This window comes from Numida meleagris, chromosome 5 (genome assembly GCF_002078875.1).
Source record: "Numida meleagris isolate 19003 breed g44 Domestic line chromosome 5, NumMel1.0, whole genome shotgun sequence".
Taxonomy (NCBI): Eukaryota; Metazoa; Chordata; class Aves; order Galliformes; family Numididae; genus Numida; species Numida meleagris.
In genome coordinates, this window is record NC_034413.1 from 55353857 (window position 1) to 55370210 (window position 16354).

The 16354-nt window shown below is 37.1% G+C and overlaps 1 protein-coding gene across 3 annotated transcripts in view; it reads left to right on the plus strand.

Annotated features, from left to right (window-relative positions):
• Positions 1 to 15720, plus strand: part of DPP4 (dipeptidyl peptidase 4) — a 39710-nt gene extending 23990 nt beyond the window's left edge. For all 3 annotated transcript variants that reach the window (XM_021399401.1, XM_021399403.1, XM_021399402.1), the window contains 9 exons: positions 120 to 218; positions 2245 to 2314; positions 4408 to 4602; positions 5290 to 5344; positions 7321 to 7420; positions 8721 to 8785; positions 13554 to 13626; positions 13868 to 13941; positions 14448 to 15720. In XM_021399401.1, the coding sequence (XP_021255076.1) occupies positions 120 to 218; positions 2245 to 2314; positions 4408 to 4602; positions 5290 to 5344; positions 7321 to 7420; positions 8721 to 8785; positions 13554 to 13626; positions 13868 to 13941; positions 14448 to 14546 (830 nt within the window). In that variant the 3' untranslated portion in view covers positions 14547 to 15720. The remainder of the gene's footprint in view (positions 1 to 119; positions 219 to 2244; positions 2315 to 4407; positions 4603 to 5289; positions 5345 to 7320; positions 7421 to 8720; positions 8786 to 13553; positions 13627 to 13867; positions 13942 to 14447) is intronic.

Sequence of the window (16354 nt, forward strand, 5' to 3'; positions counted from 1 at the left end):
CTGAGACTGCCGAGTAGGTGCCCATCTTCTCAAACAGACTTTTCAAGGTGGTTCATACTCAGAGAATAATGGATTTGAAAATAGTGTTTGAGCTTTGACTCTTATTAACTCTTATTTAGTCCTCAGGTACTTGGAAAATAATACTGAACTGGACAACTCATTGAAAGATATTCAAATGCCTTCAAAAAAACTTGGTTCCATTACTGTAGGTGGATACAGTAAGTTCAAAAACACTTTACTTTTCTTCCCCATTTCACCAAGTCCTTCAAGGTCTTCTGTTAAAAGAGAATGAAGAAAAGATGAGTGTAGAGGATATGACTGCAGTTATTTGGTGTTTAGAAGCAAGATAATATATATTATGTATTTTTTCTTTTTTTTTTCTTTTTTTTTTTTTTTTTGCTGAAATACGCAAGCATTCTGATCTAAAATACTCTTTTTCCATAGTGTGATGTCTTGAAGTTCTCATAATGGTGTGGCTTAGCTCCATTTTTAATTGATATTTACCTGAAAAATAGAACTCTCTACCACCAACTTCGGGGGGAAAGTAAATAAGAGAGGTGGAGCAGGCACAACATTCATAAGCACGTTATGCTAAATTCAAACAGGTCTTAATTTGCAGGCACAAATCTGTTTGGTTGGAGAGAGCAGGTGGGAGGTGACATACAATTATTATTGAAAAATCTGCTAACCTAAGTGGGAAAGCTTGCAAATCAAAATACACTTAAAGATTACCTTTGACATTCTGCAGGGGATATTTCAGTTGAATAGTCACATCGTTAAAAGCATGTTCATGCTCAAGATTACATAAACTGAATAACAAAATGTTAGAAAATGTACTAGTAATGCTTTGCTAATAGTGCTTATTTGAATTTGCACATCCAGATACAGACAGTTCCTTGGTATGTTCCTAGGCTTAGGAACATCAGATAGGTACCAGGCCTAACACTGCCATTCTATCTAAACTGTTCTTGCTCTAGCCTTTACTACTAGCTTTTCTATTCATGACAGACTTCCTCTTGATAAAATGAATATTCTTAATTAAATTATATTTTACGAGGTGTATTGATTTCTCTCAGTCATTGTAAACTATTCTTTTAGATGCCTCCCTCCTTCCACTGTTACCTTGTTTATATAATAACCGTCTTTATCTTTGTGTTTTCTGTCTTTTATTTTAGTCATATTTTTACTAGGGCTAAAGATGAAATCTTCCAGGAAAGATGGAGGTTTAAAGATGTTCTTCATGCTATCAGTTGTGTATTCATCTTTTTATTCTTCTTTGTTCTTACTACTTCATCTCATCAGGGTAAAAACTTCTGGGTAAGGGGATTCTACTTTTAATGTCACAAATAGGAGAAATAAATTCATTTCTGTAGTCCTAATTCAAGTTCCAAGTCTGCTCCCAAATCAGTGTAGGTACTTATCAAAGAAATTGACTCCTATGACTGTGGTACATAGTATGTACATACTAAGACTAGTACAAAGATGATGCAAAATAAGGTAAAAACTTAGTTTTAAATGTTCGATTAAGACTTAGAATTTTTCAGTGTTTTAATGTATTGCATTTTCCTATCTGGGCAGATTGCTGCAATACTGTAATACGCTCTAACCACCGACTGCAGTGCAGTCCGTGGTAATTGCTTCATGCTTCCTTTACAGTATCCATTCTTTTGAAATTAACAAGTGAACTGTAAAGCCAGTTGGTTTGCAAAACTTACATTGTGTGCATTTAAAATGCACCTAACTCTGGCAAATTCCATAGAAAGAGTAACGTGGATGGAACCAGAACATGTTGCCTGAGGAAATGATAGATACTTGGTTATGTTTCTGTGATGCTTAACAAACTGCTCTGTAAAGCCTACCTGGTAGGTTGATAGTATTTAGATTTTCTTTTTTAAGAGTTGGGAGAAAAACATGAGTATAGAAATATTTTTGAGTTTGTTTTAGAATTCCCCCTGCAGATACTTACCTAGTTTTACAGGTAAGCTTATAATGTACGATAATGTTAAAAGAAAGCATGTTGATTCCTCAGATTGTATTATTTTAGACATTCTAGTTTCAAACTTTCTTCTAACTTTGCTCTATAGATTTGCTTGATTATCTGGACACCCTTACCTGTGTATGTTAGTACAGTTCAGAGGAAGCTACTTTTTAAGGGAGTCATTTGAATGTGCCTTCATATGAATTGCAATGTATGTCAAATTATTTCACTGGAGCACTGACTGAAGTCACTCTTTTCCCTTTTAGACCTGTGGTATCAAATGATATTACCTCCCAATTTGGATTCATCAAAGAAGTACCCTCTGCTCCTTGACGTGTAAGTCTTCAAGTTATGTGGAAACATTGTGTTAACAATCACCTTTGTGTATTTCAAATCCTCTTAATAAGATTAGGAAGCATGGAACTGACGTGTTTTCTAATTCTTGAAGAATGAATGAAAATAATGGGATGTATCCCAATTTGTGATAAATTTCTGCATCATAAGATGACGTAGTGCTTAACAAGAGCATAGTTTGTGAATGGCAGTGAAGCAGATATATTCTGTATCTTATTTAAAAGCCAGGGTGGTAGTGTTAACTTAATACATTCTCTGCTCTTAGTTCCTTAGGAATATTTTCAATGTAACTACATTTCAAAATGAAACCTTAAACAAGCCATGTATCTGTGATATTTGACTGTCTGGAGCACTGCCTCATTTTGCAAAATATTTTTGTTGTATCTGCCTTTGCATTTTGCTCAAATGCCGGTCTTGCCATTTATCAATTTTTAAGGGACGGGAGAAGAAACTGAGGTAAGCCATCTCTGGTCTAGGAAGGCTGGTAAACAATACAAAGTTTAGTTTAGCTCAGCTTACCTATCTTTTTTTCAACAAAAAGGTTGCAAGAAATACTTTTTAATGAAGTTTTTTTCCAAATTAAAAAAAAAAAAACTGTTGTTGTTTTTTTTTTTTTTTTTTAAGACCTTAATCTTCTTAGAAAAGGCTGACCAGACCTAGTATCTTGAATTTAAGATATGAGAATTATTTGCATGGTCTTCAGATGAACAATGAACCAGATTCTGCTTAGAAACTGCTGAAATTGACATAAAGGTTCTTTACAATTGGGATGACCATTACCTGAGAGCTATTCTGTATGGGTAGTTATTCTAAATGGGCTTTGTTCTCTTCTTATTGAAAACAAGCAGAAAAAAAAAAACCCACCTTTTTCCACTTGACTTTATCTTTATTAGAGAAATACACACTTGTTGGTGAGGAGTTCTTCCTATTCTGAGAAACAAAATTAAGGTATAAAAAACACATGTTGAACAGCTAATGAATGTGTGCCATTTAATCCATTCTTCCTCAAGCACTTCTGTTTGTGGGGGTATGTTTTACTTCCTCTAACTGGAAATTACTGAAATATTAATTTTTCCTTTGTTTACCAGGAGATTACTCCTAAAAGAGAGTTGAGACTAGATGATCTTTGAGGTCCTTTTCAACCCAGGCCATTCTATGATATAATATGAGACCACTGTAACAGTTTTTGCCTACTGAACATTTTAATGAGCCATCAGCACTCTTTGCTTGTACAAATTTCTTTTTGTTTTGATTCTATTTTTACTGATGCCTGAGCCACTGTCAGGATCACCTCTGCTTCATAGTGATCTTTGCATTAGAAATCTCTTCAGCAGTGGCAGAATTCACAGTGTATAGAAACAAAGTTAGATATCAGTTATTTCTAATAGCCTTTCTTTGTTTTTGAAACTGAGAAAAGTAGGTCATATAGCCATAAGAGCCACTAGTCCACTTCTTACTTTGGTGGGCTTTCTGTTGGACAGCAGTTAGGCGAATGCAAACATAATTGCACCTTGCAGGTACTTAATCTGATTTTGTAGTACTCAAGCAATTCCAAATACTTAAAAAGTTACTGTTTCAGGTTTTTTTATTCCTTTTTCACAACATGCTTAAAAAATTAGCTTGCTACACTGCAACACTTAATTCACTGCTGAAACACCAAAACTGCAGAAAAGAGATCTTTTTCATGTCTTAGATGAAGGCTATTTGTTGATTTCAGACTTCAACCAGAAAAAATTGTAAGTAAATGGAACAGAAATAGTTGAATCATCTTTGAGACTCAGATGACTAGATATGTCAACACAAACAAGGAAGAATTTGATTCAGATTTCTGATAAGCCACTTAAATGATGAAAGCTTCTTACTACAGTAAAAAGCAATAAAACAAAATTCAAATTTCAAAAAGCGTATTGCTTTTAACATCCAGGTAAGTAGCGGTTTGGAGTCAGTGAGTAGTTCTTTTCCTGTTCATTCCATCCAGTTTAAAAGTTTGCCCTTTTTGTGCAAATTGTGTTTCAAATGGTATATGAGAAACTGTGGAGAGTAAACACTTGAATGCTATGGGACTTTTCACCCAGGTATGCAGGACCCTGTAGTCAGAAAGTAGATCATGCCTTCCGGATTAACTGGGCTACGTACCTTGCCAGCACAGAGCAGATCATTGTGGCCAGCTTTGATGGCAGGGGAAGTGGATACCAGGGGGATGAAATCATGCATGCAATAAACCGAAGACTGGGAACCTATGAAGTGGAAGATCAGATTTCAGCAGCCAGGTAAGCTACAGTGAAATGGTCAACAACTGTGCCTTCTTTTCTGTGCTTACTGTGCAGGGAAACAGGAAAAGGTTTTTATCGATTGTCTCAAAATTACTGGCAAAAACAACTAAATTCTGCGTTCATTTTTAAGTGTCGCTTATAGGCCAACCATCATCTTAGGCTTAAAAAGAGAGAAGAGTTAATGCTACAGTAAATTTACCTTATTTCTGGTTTTATGGAGATGATAGCTGTCACTTTAATTAAGGAAAGCGCACTACCAACGAACTTGTACTTAAAAGCTTTTCTCCAAGCTTTTTTGCAACTTTCTATTGCAGCTGAGACTAACTTGTATGCACTGACATACTGTTTATGTTACAGTTCATCTTTGTCACTTAGTTTATACTGAAGAATCTCAATGAAGTCAATAACTCTCTCAGAACCATATAGAATTGAAAAAGTGGCAGAGAGGTGGGATAGGAACAACTTGGGGATCTGACCTAGTTCCAGCAAATGATACAGATATTAGTGGGTGTAATTTAAGAGTTTTTGCAGCCCTTTCAGGGTCTGCTGTCATAAGCAGTCACTGTTGTGCAGTAGGACATGCTTACTCACAGAGAGAGGCCAACATGATGAAAACTAGGCATATCTGTACCATGGCAGATACCAGCAGTCCATTAACTGTTCAATTATTCTGTTTGCTTTCAGAACGTTTTCTGAAATGAGCTTTGTTGATAAGGACAGAATAGCTATTTGGGGTTGGGTAAGTACACAAATTTGCTTGGCTGGCTTACTTAATTGTAACAACTAGTTGTTGTACTGCCTCCTGTGGGTGTGATGTACCTGAGTACCAAGTGTGAAGCACCTCTGGGGTAGTGGCGCAGTCCAATATGTTGAACTGATGAAGAGTGTCATGCGATAGCCAGTATGCATGAGACGTTCCTCATTTGCATTCAGGTGCTTTTGTAACAGAAGTTCAGACTACTGGAGGGATTAAAAACTATTTAAAGAGATACAGTCAAGTTACTGTGTACCATATGAAATAATATTTTAAAAAGAGTTCAAATATATTCAGTAATGTCTCTTGATATTAGTTGGATGACTCCAGATTAAAAAAAAAAATAATAATGCAAGGCTGCATTAGCTGCATGGTATGGTTATAGCATTTTCACTAGCAGTCTGAAAATACCTAAATGTACTGTTTGGTTGTGATTATTTCATTTCAGGCTGGATTCCCCTGATTTGGATATCTTTTAAAAATCTGTTACAGAGGAGGGGAGTGTTTAAAAGCATGTGTATAGCCTCTCGGCTTCAAGGCAAATTATATATGTACGTAGCGTTAGTGGTAGCTATTTGATTCAAGCTGTGTTTAAACATTTCTCCATCCTAGGCTGCAGTTTCATTGTTTATCTGGTGTTCAAATGGGTGCTTTTTGCATGCTTTACGTTGAATTAGACACAGGAATGCGTGCAGGATCTTGAACTAAATTGCAAGTTGAAATGTCTTCGTTGCTGATGACAAACACCAGTGAATTATTGTTTGAAAGCAAGAATATGATGACACCGAATGATGGCACTGATTCCTCTATGTTGTATGAAGTTGAGTGTTCTATAATGAACTTTAGAGGGAGGAAAATTCTTTCTTCAGAAACAGAGGACTTAATGCTTTCCCATCTTGCTCTTTATGAGCCTTGGGATGAATATTTGAAAATCAGTCCTCCTGGGGCTAGGCTGGGGGTTATGTATCCTGGATACCAAACCCATGGGCTAAAAGAATTTCTTTCTCTTGAGTTTTTGGATTGTCAGCCTCTCACTAAGTGCATTCATTTTGCCAGGTTAGGCAAAGTATTCGTACATGGGTTTAATTAGTAAGTACATGCATTACTTTGCATTACTCTTGCATTGACAAGACTTAAGTATTGAAGCTGGAGCAAACATTTAAGAGCTTTGAACTAAGCCACAGTTCCATCTGCCTGTAATCTGTTCTCAAGGCAAAAATGAGATCCAAAAATCACTCTTCTTTTTGAATGTGGGTGGGCACACTTTCCTAGATAACCTCTTCAAACTAGTGAGGGTAGTCATTTGGGAGGTTGGTGACATTGTTTAGGTATCTTGCTGCCTGAATGCTCAAGTGTGTTGGATATTTACTCATCTGTGTATTGGGCTAGACTGTGAGTGAATGTTCTGTGCCTAGCAAGAAGTGTATTGCTGCACAGTTCCTCCCACAGACTCAGCAGAAGATCCTTCACTCCCAGGCACAGTCTTGCTCTTGACGCTTTGTAGGAGAGGAAGTAAGTGAGCTGCCATAGGCCTGCTCCGAGGGAGCTGTAAATTTTCGGGTGCCCTGGTGCAACTACTCATCAGGCATGTCACGGGCCTCAGATCTGCTTCCACCTACTTCCCCAGCACGGAGAGGGACATAGTGGTTCAGCAGTGTCTTGTTTCCTGTCTTTCGCTGCTGCCTACAGTGCTACCAAACACTGTCATTCTAAGCTGAGTCACAGATCAACGGCGTTTGCACCCCTTTTCCACAGCAAGCTCTCATTCATCAGAGCCACAGCTGCCATGCACTGTTTGATGTCTGTTTCCCGCACTGAGCAGGCTGAGTGAGATCTGACCCAAATTCAGAATGGAATTCATTAATATGAAAAATGCTGATCCTATAAATGTCTGAACCACTTAGCAGATGGGCCCCATCCTTTTCTTTCCGACTAAAATAACAGCAATGTTTTCTTCTCAGTCTTATGGGGGATATGTGACCTCCATGGTGCTTGGCTCTGGAAGCGGCGTGTTCAAGTGTGGAATAGCGGTTGCCCCCGTGTCACGTTGGCAATATTATGGTATGTGATGGCTTCCTTGTTACAAGGATTCCCATATGTCTTGCAGTGCACACGCTGCAAAGTGTTGACTCATAGCGCAGAACTTTGATTACCTACTAGATGCCATATAAATGCCATTTGGTCTGTTTTTATGAACTCGTGGGTATTGCATTTCAGAATAAAACCAGTTCCCTAAACATTATTTCTCTTTTAAAAAGTCACATCCACAATTTCAGATAATCTCTATGACCTTTAATGATGCAGAATTTTTATATTTGTAGTAATACTGTAACATGTCTGTGCATGTATTCCAGGGCTGCCACGTGTTCTGAGGGACCAGTATTGAATATACTTTGTGTATTTAAAATGCTACTTTTCTTATAAAAGAGAACTGTGAGACCTAAGATCAAACTTATATTGCAAACTGCTCTCTCAAAATGACAATCAATTTGCTTTCCCTCTGTTTTTGTGCTTTTTTCTTCCTTTTTAAGAATGTAAAATTTGATTATTATAAATTTAATTTTATACATAGTTTGATGTGAGGAAAAACTGAACAAATGGACAAGTCTGTACAAGCTTCTGGGTTATAGTTTATAAGGTTGTGTGACATATGAGGCTACAAATATGGTTTTATAGGGAACTTCCTCCCAGATAATAATGTATAGTTAACAGTACAGCATGTGCTAGTACAATGTGACAATATTTTAACATTTATCTTATCTGAAGGCATGCACGTTCAACACCAAAAAATTGACAACACCGACGAGAAATCAAATGGGCATTAAAATATGTTGACATAGCAAACGTTTGTTATGTTTAAAATAAAACAACAAATCTGCAAAAGTAATAGGATATCATACTGAAAAATCTGTGGAAAATCAGATATTAAATTTTGACTAAGATAGAGCCCATCTGAGTCCTAATCAACAGCAACATTTCATATAATAGATTTTAAGCTGTAAACATTTAGATAAAAATTGTAATATATATATTTTAAAATGCTAGTCATTTACTGAACCATTTTAGCAACTATTTCAGCAATTCTCTCAGGCTTACTGAAAGAATAACAATAAGGTAATATTGACATGAAGTACTTTATTAATATTCAACATTCAGGTGTCCATGGCAACCACAAGATTAAATACTCTGAATAATAATGTTTACCTACATGGCTCTCTGTGGAAAACTTGTTTTTTATCTTCCGTCTCTTTAATTTCCAGTATTCATTCGTATTGTGACTATCAGTGTGTGAAATGTCTGGTAGACAGAAATATTGAAAATTAAATAGTACATTCTATTTGTTGTTTTTTTTTAATTGCAGACTCAATATACACAGAGCGATACATGGGCCTTCCTACAGAAAGTGATAATCTGAGAAACTATAATGTAAGAAATCACTTAACTTCATTTTTAAGGATGTTATTTCTTTCCTAAGCCATTCTTCATAGAGTTTTATTGCTTCCCCATGTGAAGAATTAAGTTTGTTTCTTCATTCCAGTGTTAATTATTGCATTCTGCTTTTAGAGGTTGAAGTCTCATGTTTGGGATTTGAATGAAGCAGTTACTCCTTGCTGTACAGCGTGGGCTCACTGTTGTTTGTTTTGGTTTATTCATTTTTGTTGGGATTTCTTTCTTTTGCATTCAGTTTCATTTGGCTACTATGCAGACTGCAAAATAAGCTGTAAAACTGTTTTATTTTAATCATGAAGAAACAAATTTGTTTTAATATGCTCATGGGTAAGCTATGCCTTATCTCAAAAAAAAAAAAAAAAAAAAAAGAAACCCGAAAACATTTCCACAAGAACAAATCTACTCCAGTTCTCTCTGAAATTTTATCAAAAAACATGGATATCATGTCAACTTTCCAACTTAAGAAGCTGTAAACTTTATTCAGGGAAAGCAAAATTACCCAGGTATTTGGAAACATTTACAGGTAGGCAAGTCTGTCAGTACTCTGAGCATACAAACACACTGCAGACCAACTGAGAGCCAACTCAGTGCTGGAATTCTGGCCTCATCTCTCTGAACACAGGGTTTCTGAACTTTGATCTAAAGTAACCGATGCTTGTCCAGAAATTAGGGAATTTCCAGGCAATATAATGGGAACAAAATACCTGTGGATTTTGTCCTCGTTATTGTACAGAGAAGTTTCTGATGGAGGAGTAATACTGCCCATCAGTGTGCCAGCTGCTTTTTGTTGCTTAAAGCACTTTTTGAAACCAAGCAGCTAAGAGTAAGGCAGAGCTGCCCGAACCTTTTGTAAGGTTTTGTTAAATTTCAGATTGAGGTGTAAATACACTGGCTATTGGAGAACGGTGAGTGATCTGAGGGGTACTTTGTTATTGGGGTGTTTCATGGAGCAGTATAGCCGTAGCGATGCTGGAACCAAACATATATGTTAAAAGAAAAGAGATGGGATGTTCTCTCTGTTTAGCTTGGTAAATTGGTTTGATTCTTTTTCCCTTCGAGACGCAATCAGTCCTACGCTGTTTCAATATCATGGGTAGGGAAGAAACAGTGAGGGTTTTTGCACTGACTTGAAAGTGTGTAAAACATATGATTGTATATGCTGAAATACAGACTGAAGTGTCTGTTTTGATATACTACTACAATGATCTAGTTTGTCAACTATATTAGCTGAGGAAATCAGTAGTGATTGCAGGGTGATTGTCTATGGTGTCTGCCTCCTCTAACAGGCAAACTGCTTGGACCCATCAGGGCTGACCAGTAGCCTGCAGCAGCCTGCCTGCTTTTTTCCAAATGCAGTTCTTTGCAGCAGTGGGAACAGTAGGAGGTCTGTGAGGTAGCAGTGTAAATAGAAGTTACTGTCGTTGTGTGGAACGAACGTTAACGCTCTGGGTGCACAAAGTCATTCACCAGCTTCACGGCACAGATGGTAGCAGAGGACTGTTTAATCCTTTCAAGCCAGGAGTCGGATTTTCTTGGCATAGCATTCATTGCTGGCAATGGCCACGTTGAAACTGCCAGTACCAAAGAGCTAAAGGTTTCAAATGTGTTACTCTGAGGACTAATTGGGAGAATGGTGGCTAGATGGAGGAGGGGCAATTGCACAGATCAGACTGTTGCACTTCATTGCTCCTTCTAGAGAGGAAAATGTGACTGAAGTCTTCATTTATTGCTAAAAGCTCCGAATAATGCATTATTTGGAATTTGCTTTTCCACATAAACCTAGTGGGTGGGTAGCTTCAGAGGTGGGTTTGTTGCTTTTCATATAGCTACAATGACAGAGTCATGGGATGTTGTTGCTGAAGACCCTTACTGTCCTCCACCCAGCACACTTCTCTGGCTTACATTGCCTTTCTTCAGTGTCTCAGGCCCAATAAATCTGCTCCTGGCCCCTTACTGCAGCTGAAGACTAACTCCTGCACTGTGTTGTTCAGCAAAACGTACTGAAAAGTTCTCCTAGCTAAAGTTGTTAAAGCATGTTAACTTCTTATTGTCAGATTTGCATGCTGCATCATATATTCTCCATTCTACTGTATCCAACAGAAAGCTCGTTTGAAAGTGAAAGGTTGCATAAACCCTATACTGTGTGACCTAATTTAAAAGTAATGGGACTGTGTGCGCACCTGTTGAGAATAGTGTGTGCTGCTAAGTTCCTTCCTAATGTAGAACATTATTAATGACTGTGAATGCATCATCTCAAGAAACTGCATCAAGTGGTGTTGAGAAGTACACCCTACCTATGTATTACTACGATGTTAGATTTCACATTTATTGATGGATGAGATCTGACATGTTGAGTTACCAGGCTCAAGGATGGTTGGCAGTCCTCTCTGTAGGGTATTTAGGTGTGATCAGTGCCACTTAAGGGGTGTATTAAAATTTGTTGCTTTGTAAAAGACAGCCATGAGCGTGGGTAGGGCTCCCACCATAAGCGTGAAAACATGAGTACAGATCTTAGGCTGAATGGCAGAAATTTCATCTGATGTCAGAAATGTCCCTGATGTAAAGGACTGGAGACTAAAGCAGGCTGGAACTTTGCAGGTCAGATGTAGTAGCCATGTAAAGCATACCAAGGAGACTGTTCAACTTGTGAGAGTATTTTGCAGTTCACTCTGAATTTGATATGCTTTTGGCAAGTGTTTGAAACAGTCATAGATTTGGCAATCTTTTTCTAGCAGATTTGAAATGTTCAGTCCTTAAGAACTGCTGCATCATTAGGTTATGCAAAACAGGGTACAATTTTGTAAATATGCCATCTTGTACTGATTTGACATTTGTTCTATTATCTGAGAATATGCTTAAAGGGAGAGAGACCTTCAGTTTCAGCCAAACCTTAACTTGTTTGTTGAGTGCTGATAAAATGTTGACTGCTGTGTGATCTTTAGAAAAGCCAGTTACACTCAGCAGGGCCTAATTCTCAGTACTTGCACACAGCCCATTTTCAGACCTTTTGTCACGACAGTGTAACTATGAAAAGGAAAGGGTAAACTACATTGCATTTACATACAGTCCACCTGGGGTTTATTCAGCTGCTTCAGCTGTGGTTCAAGTTGTGACTGTGTCTAACTTCAGACTGTTCACCATTGTGACATCTCTTTTATCTTTTTTCTAGGAGAGGATGGGGTGGCAGAAATGCTTTGTATTTACTGCACAATTTAGGAAAGGCACTCTGTGTTACATATGGGTACAGCAAGTGATAAATGGCTTAGAAAAGAAATTCTTCCTTTTGTGAGTGCCTTCTTTCTGAAGTATTTTACAAACAGCTTTATTTTGTTTAATGATTGAAGAAGAAATTACATGCTTTTCTTAAAACTGCTTTTGGAAGGTCAAATTCTGAAAATTGTAGATCGAGTAAGGCTTCCACTCATAGGTTTTCTGTCCCTTAAACTAATCTCTCCATGTTCTCTAAGTTCTCTTCCATGCCTATGAAAAGTGTTTCAATCAAAGGATGTTGCCTGTGTCATTTTCTTTTCTATACACTGATTGGCTGCTGTAGCAGTGCTCCTTGCTGTATGTCCCCTCAGCTAGGTAAGAGTGCCAGAATCTATCTAAACTCTGATACCAGCATGTTTCAGCGGATGGTGCCACGCTTCCAATGTGCACATCCTTCTTTGCAGTAGAGGGGGCTTCTGATGAAATGCAGCCTTTCATTATCAAAGGATAGCAAATGCAGTGTCATGGGTTGGAGGTGTTTTGTTGTTGGTTTGGTTTGTTTCCCCCTGCTGGACTTGGTCTTTAAATTTGATTGTATTACCACAAATGAGAGGTTTGCAGTATGGTATTTTGCCATGACAAAAGGGATTTCACATTTATGCTTTCTTTAAAGATATTTTATATTTAGTACACCAAAAAAGTCAAGTGTATTATATTACCAAGAAATGGAAAAGTTTATATTTCCTGTCTGTACGCTCATGCAAATTCCTGTGCAAGGATGTAGCCTTCATGCAAGCTGGGGGGAAAAATACACATGTTGTGTCAGTGTTTTCAATTTGTTGATTAATTTCAATTGGTGATTATTTTTACATTGCTGTATTATTTTATAATTCCCAAAATGCAGATTGACTAGATTGACTTCTATTTATCAATTTTTTTATTTCTTTTTTCTTGTGGGCTTTTTTCTGTCAGGCCTGTCTGTATTATACTTGGAGGAGGTCATTGTTTTAAACTTCTCAGACGTATTTACTTCAGAATGATGACGTATATATATATATATGCAAGCTCTGCTGTCTTAGCTACAGGTAGACTGTAATGTACATGCTGGTAAGAAAAATAATTGTGTAGTCTGTAGTATCTTACCCTTTCTATCATAGGGTGCACTGTTGCCATGGCGACATTTTTAACTTGCCTGCAGTAGCACAGAAAACCAATGGTAAGTGGTGTGCTGCAGGCTAACAACAAGCTAGCAATGCATTAAATGTGTATCTCACTCACAAAACTTCCCCTCTGGACTTGCTTTTCACTTTGCAGACATAACCTTTGGTAATAATTGCAGACCACTGCAGAATGGTTCGAGTGAAAGCACAGTGCTGTTAAATATGCAAACATGCTACTTTGAGGGAGGAAAGCAAGTGTTGTTACTTTTATCTGAGGAACCCCAGACTATGTGAACAGGAATGAAAGTCAGTTGGTAGCAAATAATCTTCTAACAAATCGCACCTTTTTCTTTTTTCCTTTTCTTCAATTTCAGAGTTCAACAGTAATGGCCAGAGCTGAAAAATTCAAGGAAGTTGAGTATCTCCTTATCCATGGAACAGCAGATGGTGAGTTGCAGTTAATTAGACATTTTAGTATTACAGACAGGTTTGCAATTCTACTACTGACAAAACAAAAGCATGAAGGGGCAAGGCTGTTACATTTACGTCAATAAAATAATACAGCTTTATGCAACTAATTTGTGTTTCAGTCAGCAGTGCTGGGGAGTCTGTATTGTTTTGCATTTTCCCCCATAGTTGCACAGAAACAATTTTTGTTTACTTTCTATTTTTTTCTTCAATTTTTCAGATAATGTTCACTTTCAGCAGGCAGCTCAGATTTCCAAAGCTCTTGTTGATGCTGAAGTGGATTTTCAGGCAATGGTATGGTTGTATTTATTACCATATGAATGGGCTTGTATTCTAAGAATGATAGCAGTAGCTCCCTCTAGTTAGGTAGAAATCAATTGCCATCTTAAACCAAAGTTTACATATTTGTATTTCATGTTCAGAAATTGAAATAATAACATAACTCTCCATATATCTACTATAAAGAACAAAAACTAAAGCAGTTTCTTCTGGTATTTGATCTTTCATTTCATTTTTTCTGTATTCTCAAAACAGCGAAGCCAGTCCCAGTCTTAGAAACAGCTCACTCAATAGTATATTTTCTGTCTATGGAAAAGTAAACTTCAGCTAAGTCCATTTCTTTACCCAAGCAGGGACAGAAATCACTGCAGCTTCCTACTACCATTGTCTTTGACTCTGTGTTGAATTAGCCTCGTACTGGATGGCTGCATTTTTTTAATCTGTTTTTGTATCTATTGTGTTTGATTTATATGGCTTGCATGTAGCTAGAGGTAACAGTCTCTGTATTTTCTTTCCTGCAGTGGTATACTGACAAAGACCATGGCATCAGCGGTCAAGCACATAAACATATTTATACCCATATGAGCCATTTCATAAAGCAGTGCTTCTCCCTGCCCTAGCACAGCAACAGCACCGCCTTTTTGCTTGTTAGTGATGGTATTCCTCCAGAAATCTCCTTAGCTAATGTACATGGAGCCAGTATAAACTTTTATGAATTAAGATGGCAGAGGGGAGTCAGCTCTTGGGATATCTGAGTATAGTGAAGCACCAATCTTAATAATGATTTCTGTTGCCAAGCAACCATTGCATTTTTGATTGTTTAATCAGGTCATCAACATCACCAGAATGTATGTATGTATGTAGGTTGCAGACTTCTAGAAAGCATGGTACTTACTTGAATCAGAAACTTATGCTTTGATATTTCAATCTTTCTTAAAAAAAAATAACATCAAAGAGGAACTGACAAGACAATCATAATGCTTTCCCCTCCAAAAAAATTATTATTTCTGTTAAAATATTGATAAAACTGTGAACAGATTTTGCTGAAATTATCTAATGCTTGATCAGTGATTATTTTAGAAATATATCAGTAATACTGCAATGTTAATAATTTCTATGCAAAATGAAACACTTTGTTTACTGCAGTTCCTTGAGTTATTATTTAACTGCAAACTCTTGGATTACAGGGGCAGAATCTTGCATGGAAAGCATGTAACCGGCTTTTACCAGAGATTTTGAATGATACTTAAACCAGTGGCACTGAATTTGTTTCCTGTCACAGTACTGTGATATTTACTTACGTTATAGGCAAAAAGGCTGCTACTGTGGAAACCTGCACTGGTACTCTTGCAGATCACAACTGTTTCTCTATGGGACAGAAATCTTTATTTAAAACAAATAAATAAAATCCTATTTACTGATGACTAAGCTGTATTCCTCGCAATCCAACATAAAATGCTACAGTGCAATTTAGCTGTCACTTACTTACAGTCCAGTCCTTGCTTTCACATGATCATACTATTTAGCAAACCTGCCTTTTTTTCCTTGTAGCCTAGCTTTAAACTGCTTTACCTTCAGCACTCCAGGTGGGCTTCTCCAGCTGAAGATAAGTGACTTCCTCTTAATTTCACATAAATAGTAAAAGTGGGTTGCATTTTTTTCTGAAAAAATGTGCTGCTTAAATTAATAAATAGCCATTAAGTTATGAAAAGTTGTGTATTCTGTATCACTGAAAATTCTGCTTAATATATCAGCTCCTACAATGTTACAAAAATACATCAATTCCAAAAGAGACTTACAGTGAAATTTCTGTTTTTGTTTAATGTTGTCATGTACTGGAGTGGGAGGTGATCAGCTAACACTTAGTTTCTTGACATTTGATGTCCACAAGTGATGGTATGTTTCTATTGTGTGTTACAAGTGATATCAGGTGTGAATGCAAAGTACTTACACAGATAGCTGAAGGGTGGGAAGTTAGTTAGCTGTGAGTTATTACTTGCAGTTAAAGAGCTGCAAGTAATCCCTTAGAGATCAGAGAAGCATTAAAATTTTGTAAGTAAAACTAAAAGTTACATAATCTGCATAAGTCATTAAGGTACTGTTCTTTGTATCTGACCTACCTTACTGATGCTAGAGTCTCACTGGGAAAGTGTTCTGGAATCTGAACATGTAGTTCTGTTTTAACTTGATCTGTGAGGCAAAACAAAGTACAATGCTAATTACCTTCAAGTAGAATTCTTTGTTTGGAAAGCATCTTCTACGATATGCTACCACTGGAGCACCACATAACTTTAAAAAGTTTATATGCATATATGTAATTCAGCTTCTTCTGGCTGGTAGATCTTCCCCAGTCCCAAGAACAATGCAGTTAATAAGATGATAGAGCCGCCTCAGGGAACCAACAAATACGGCCTCAATTTAAAAATGC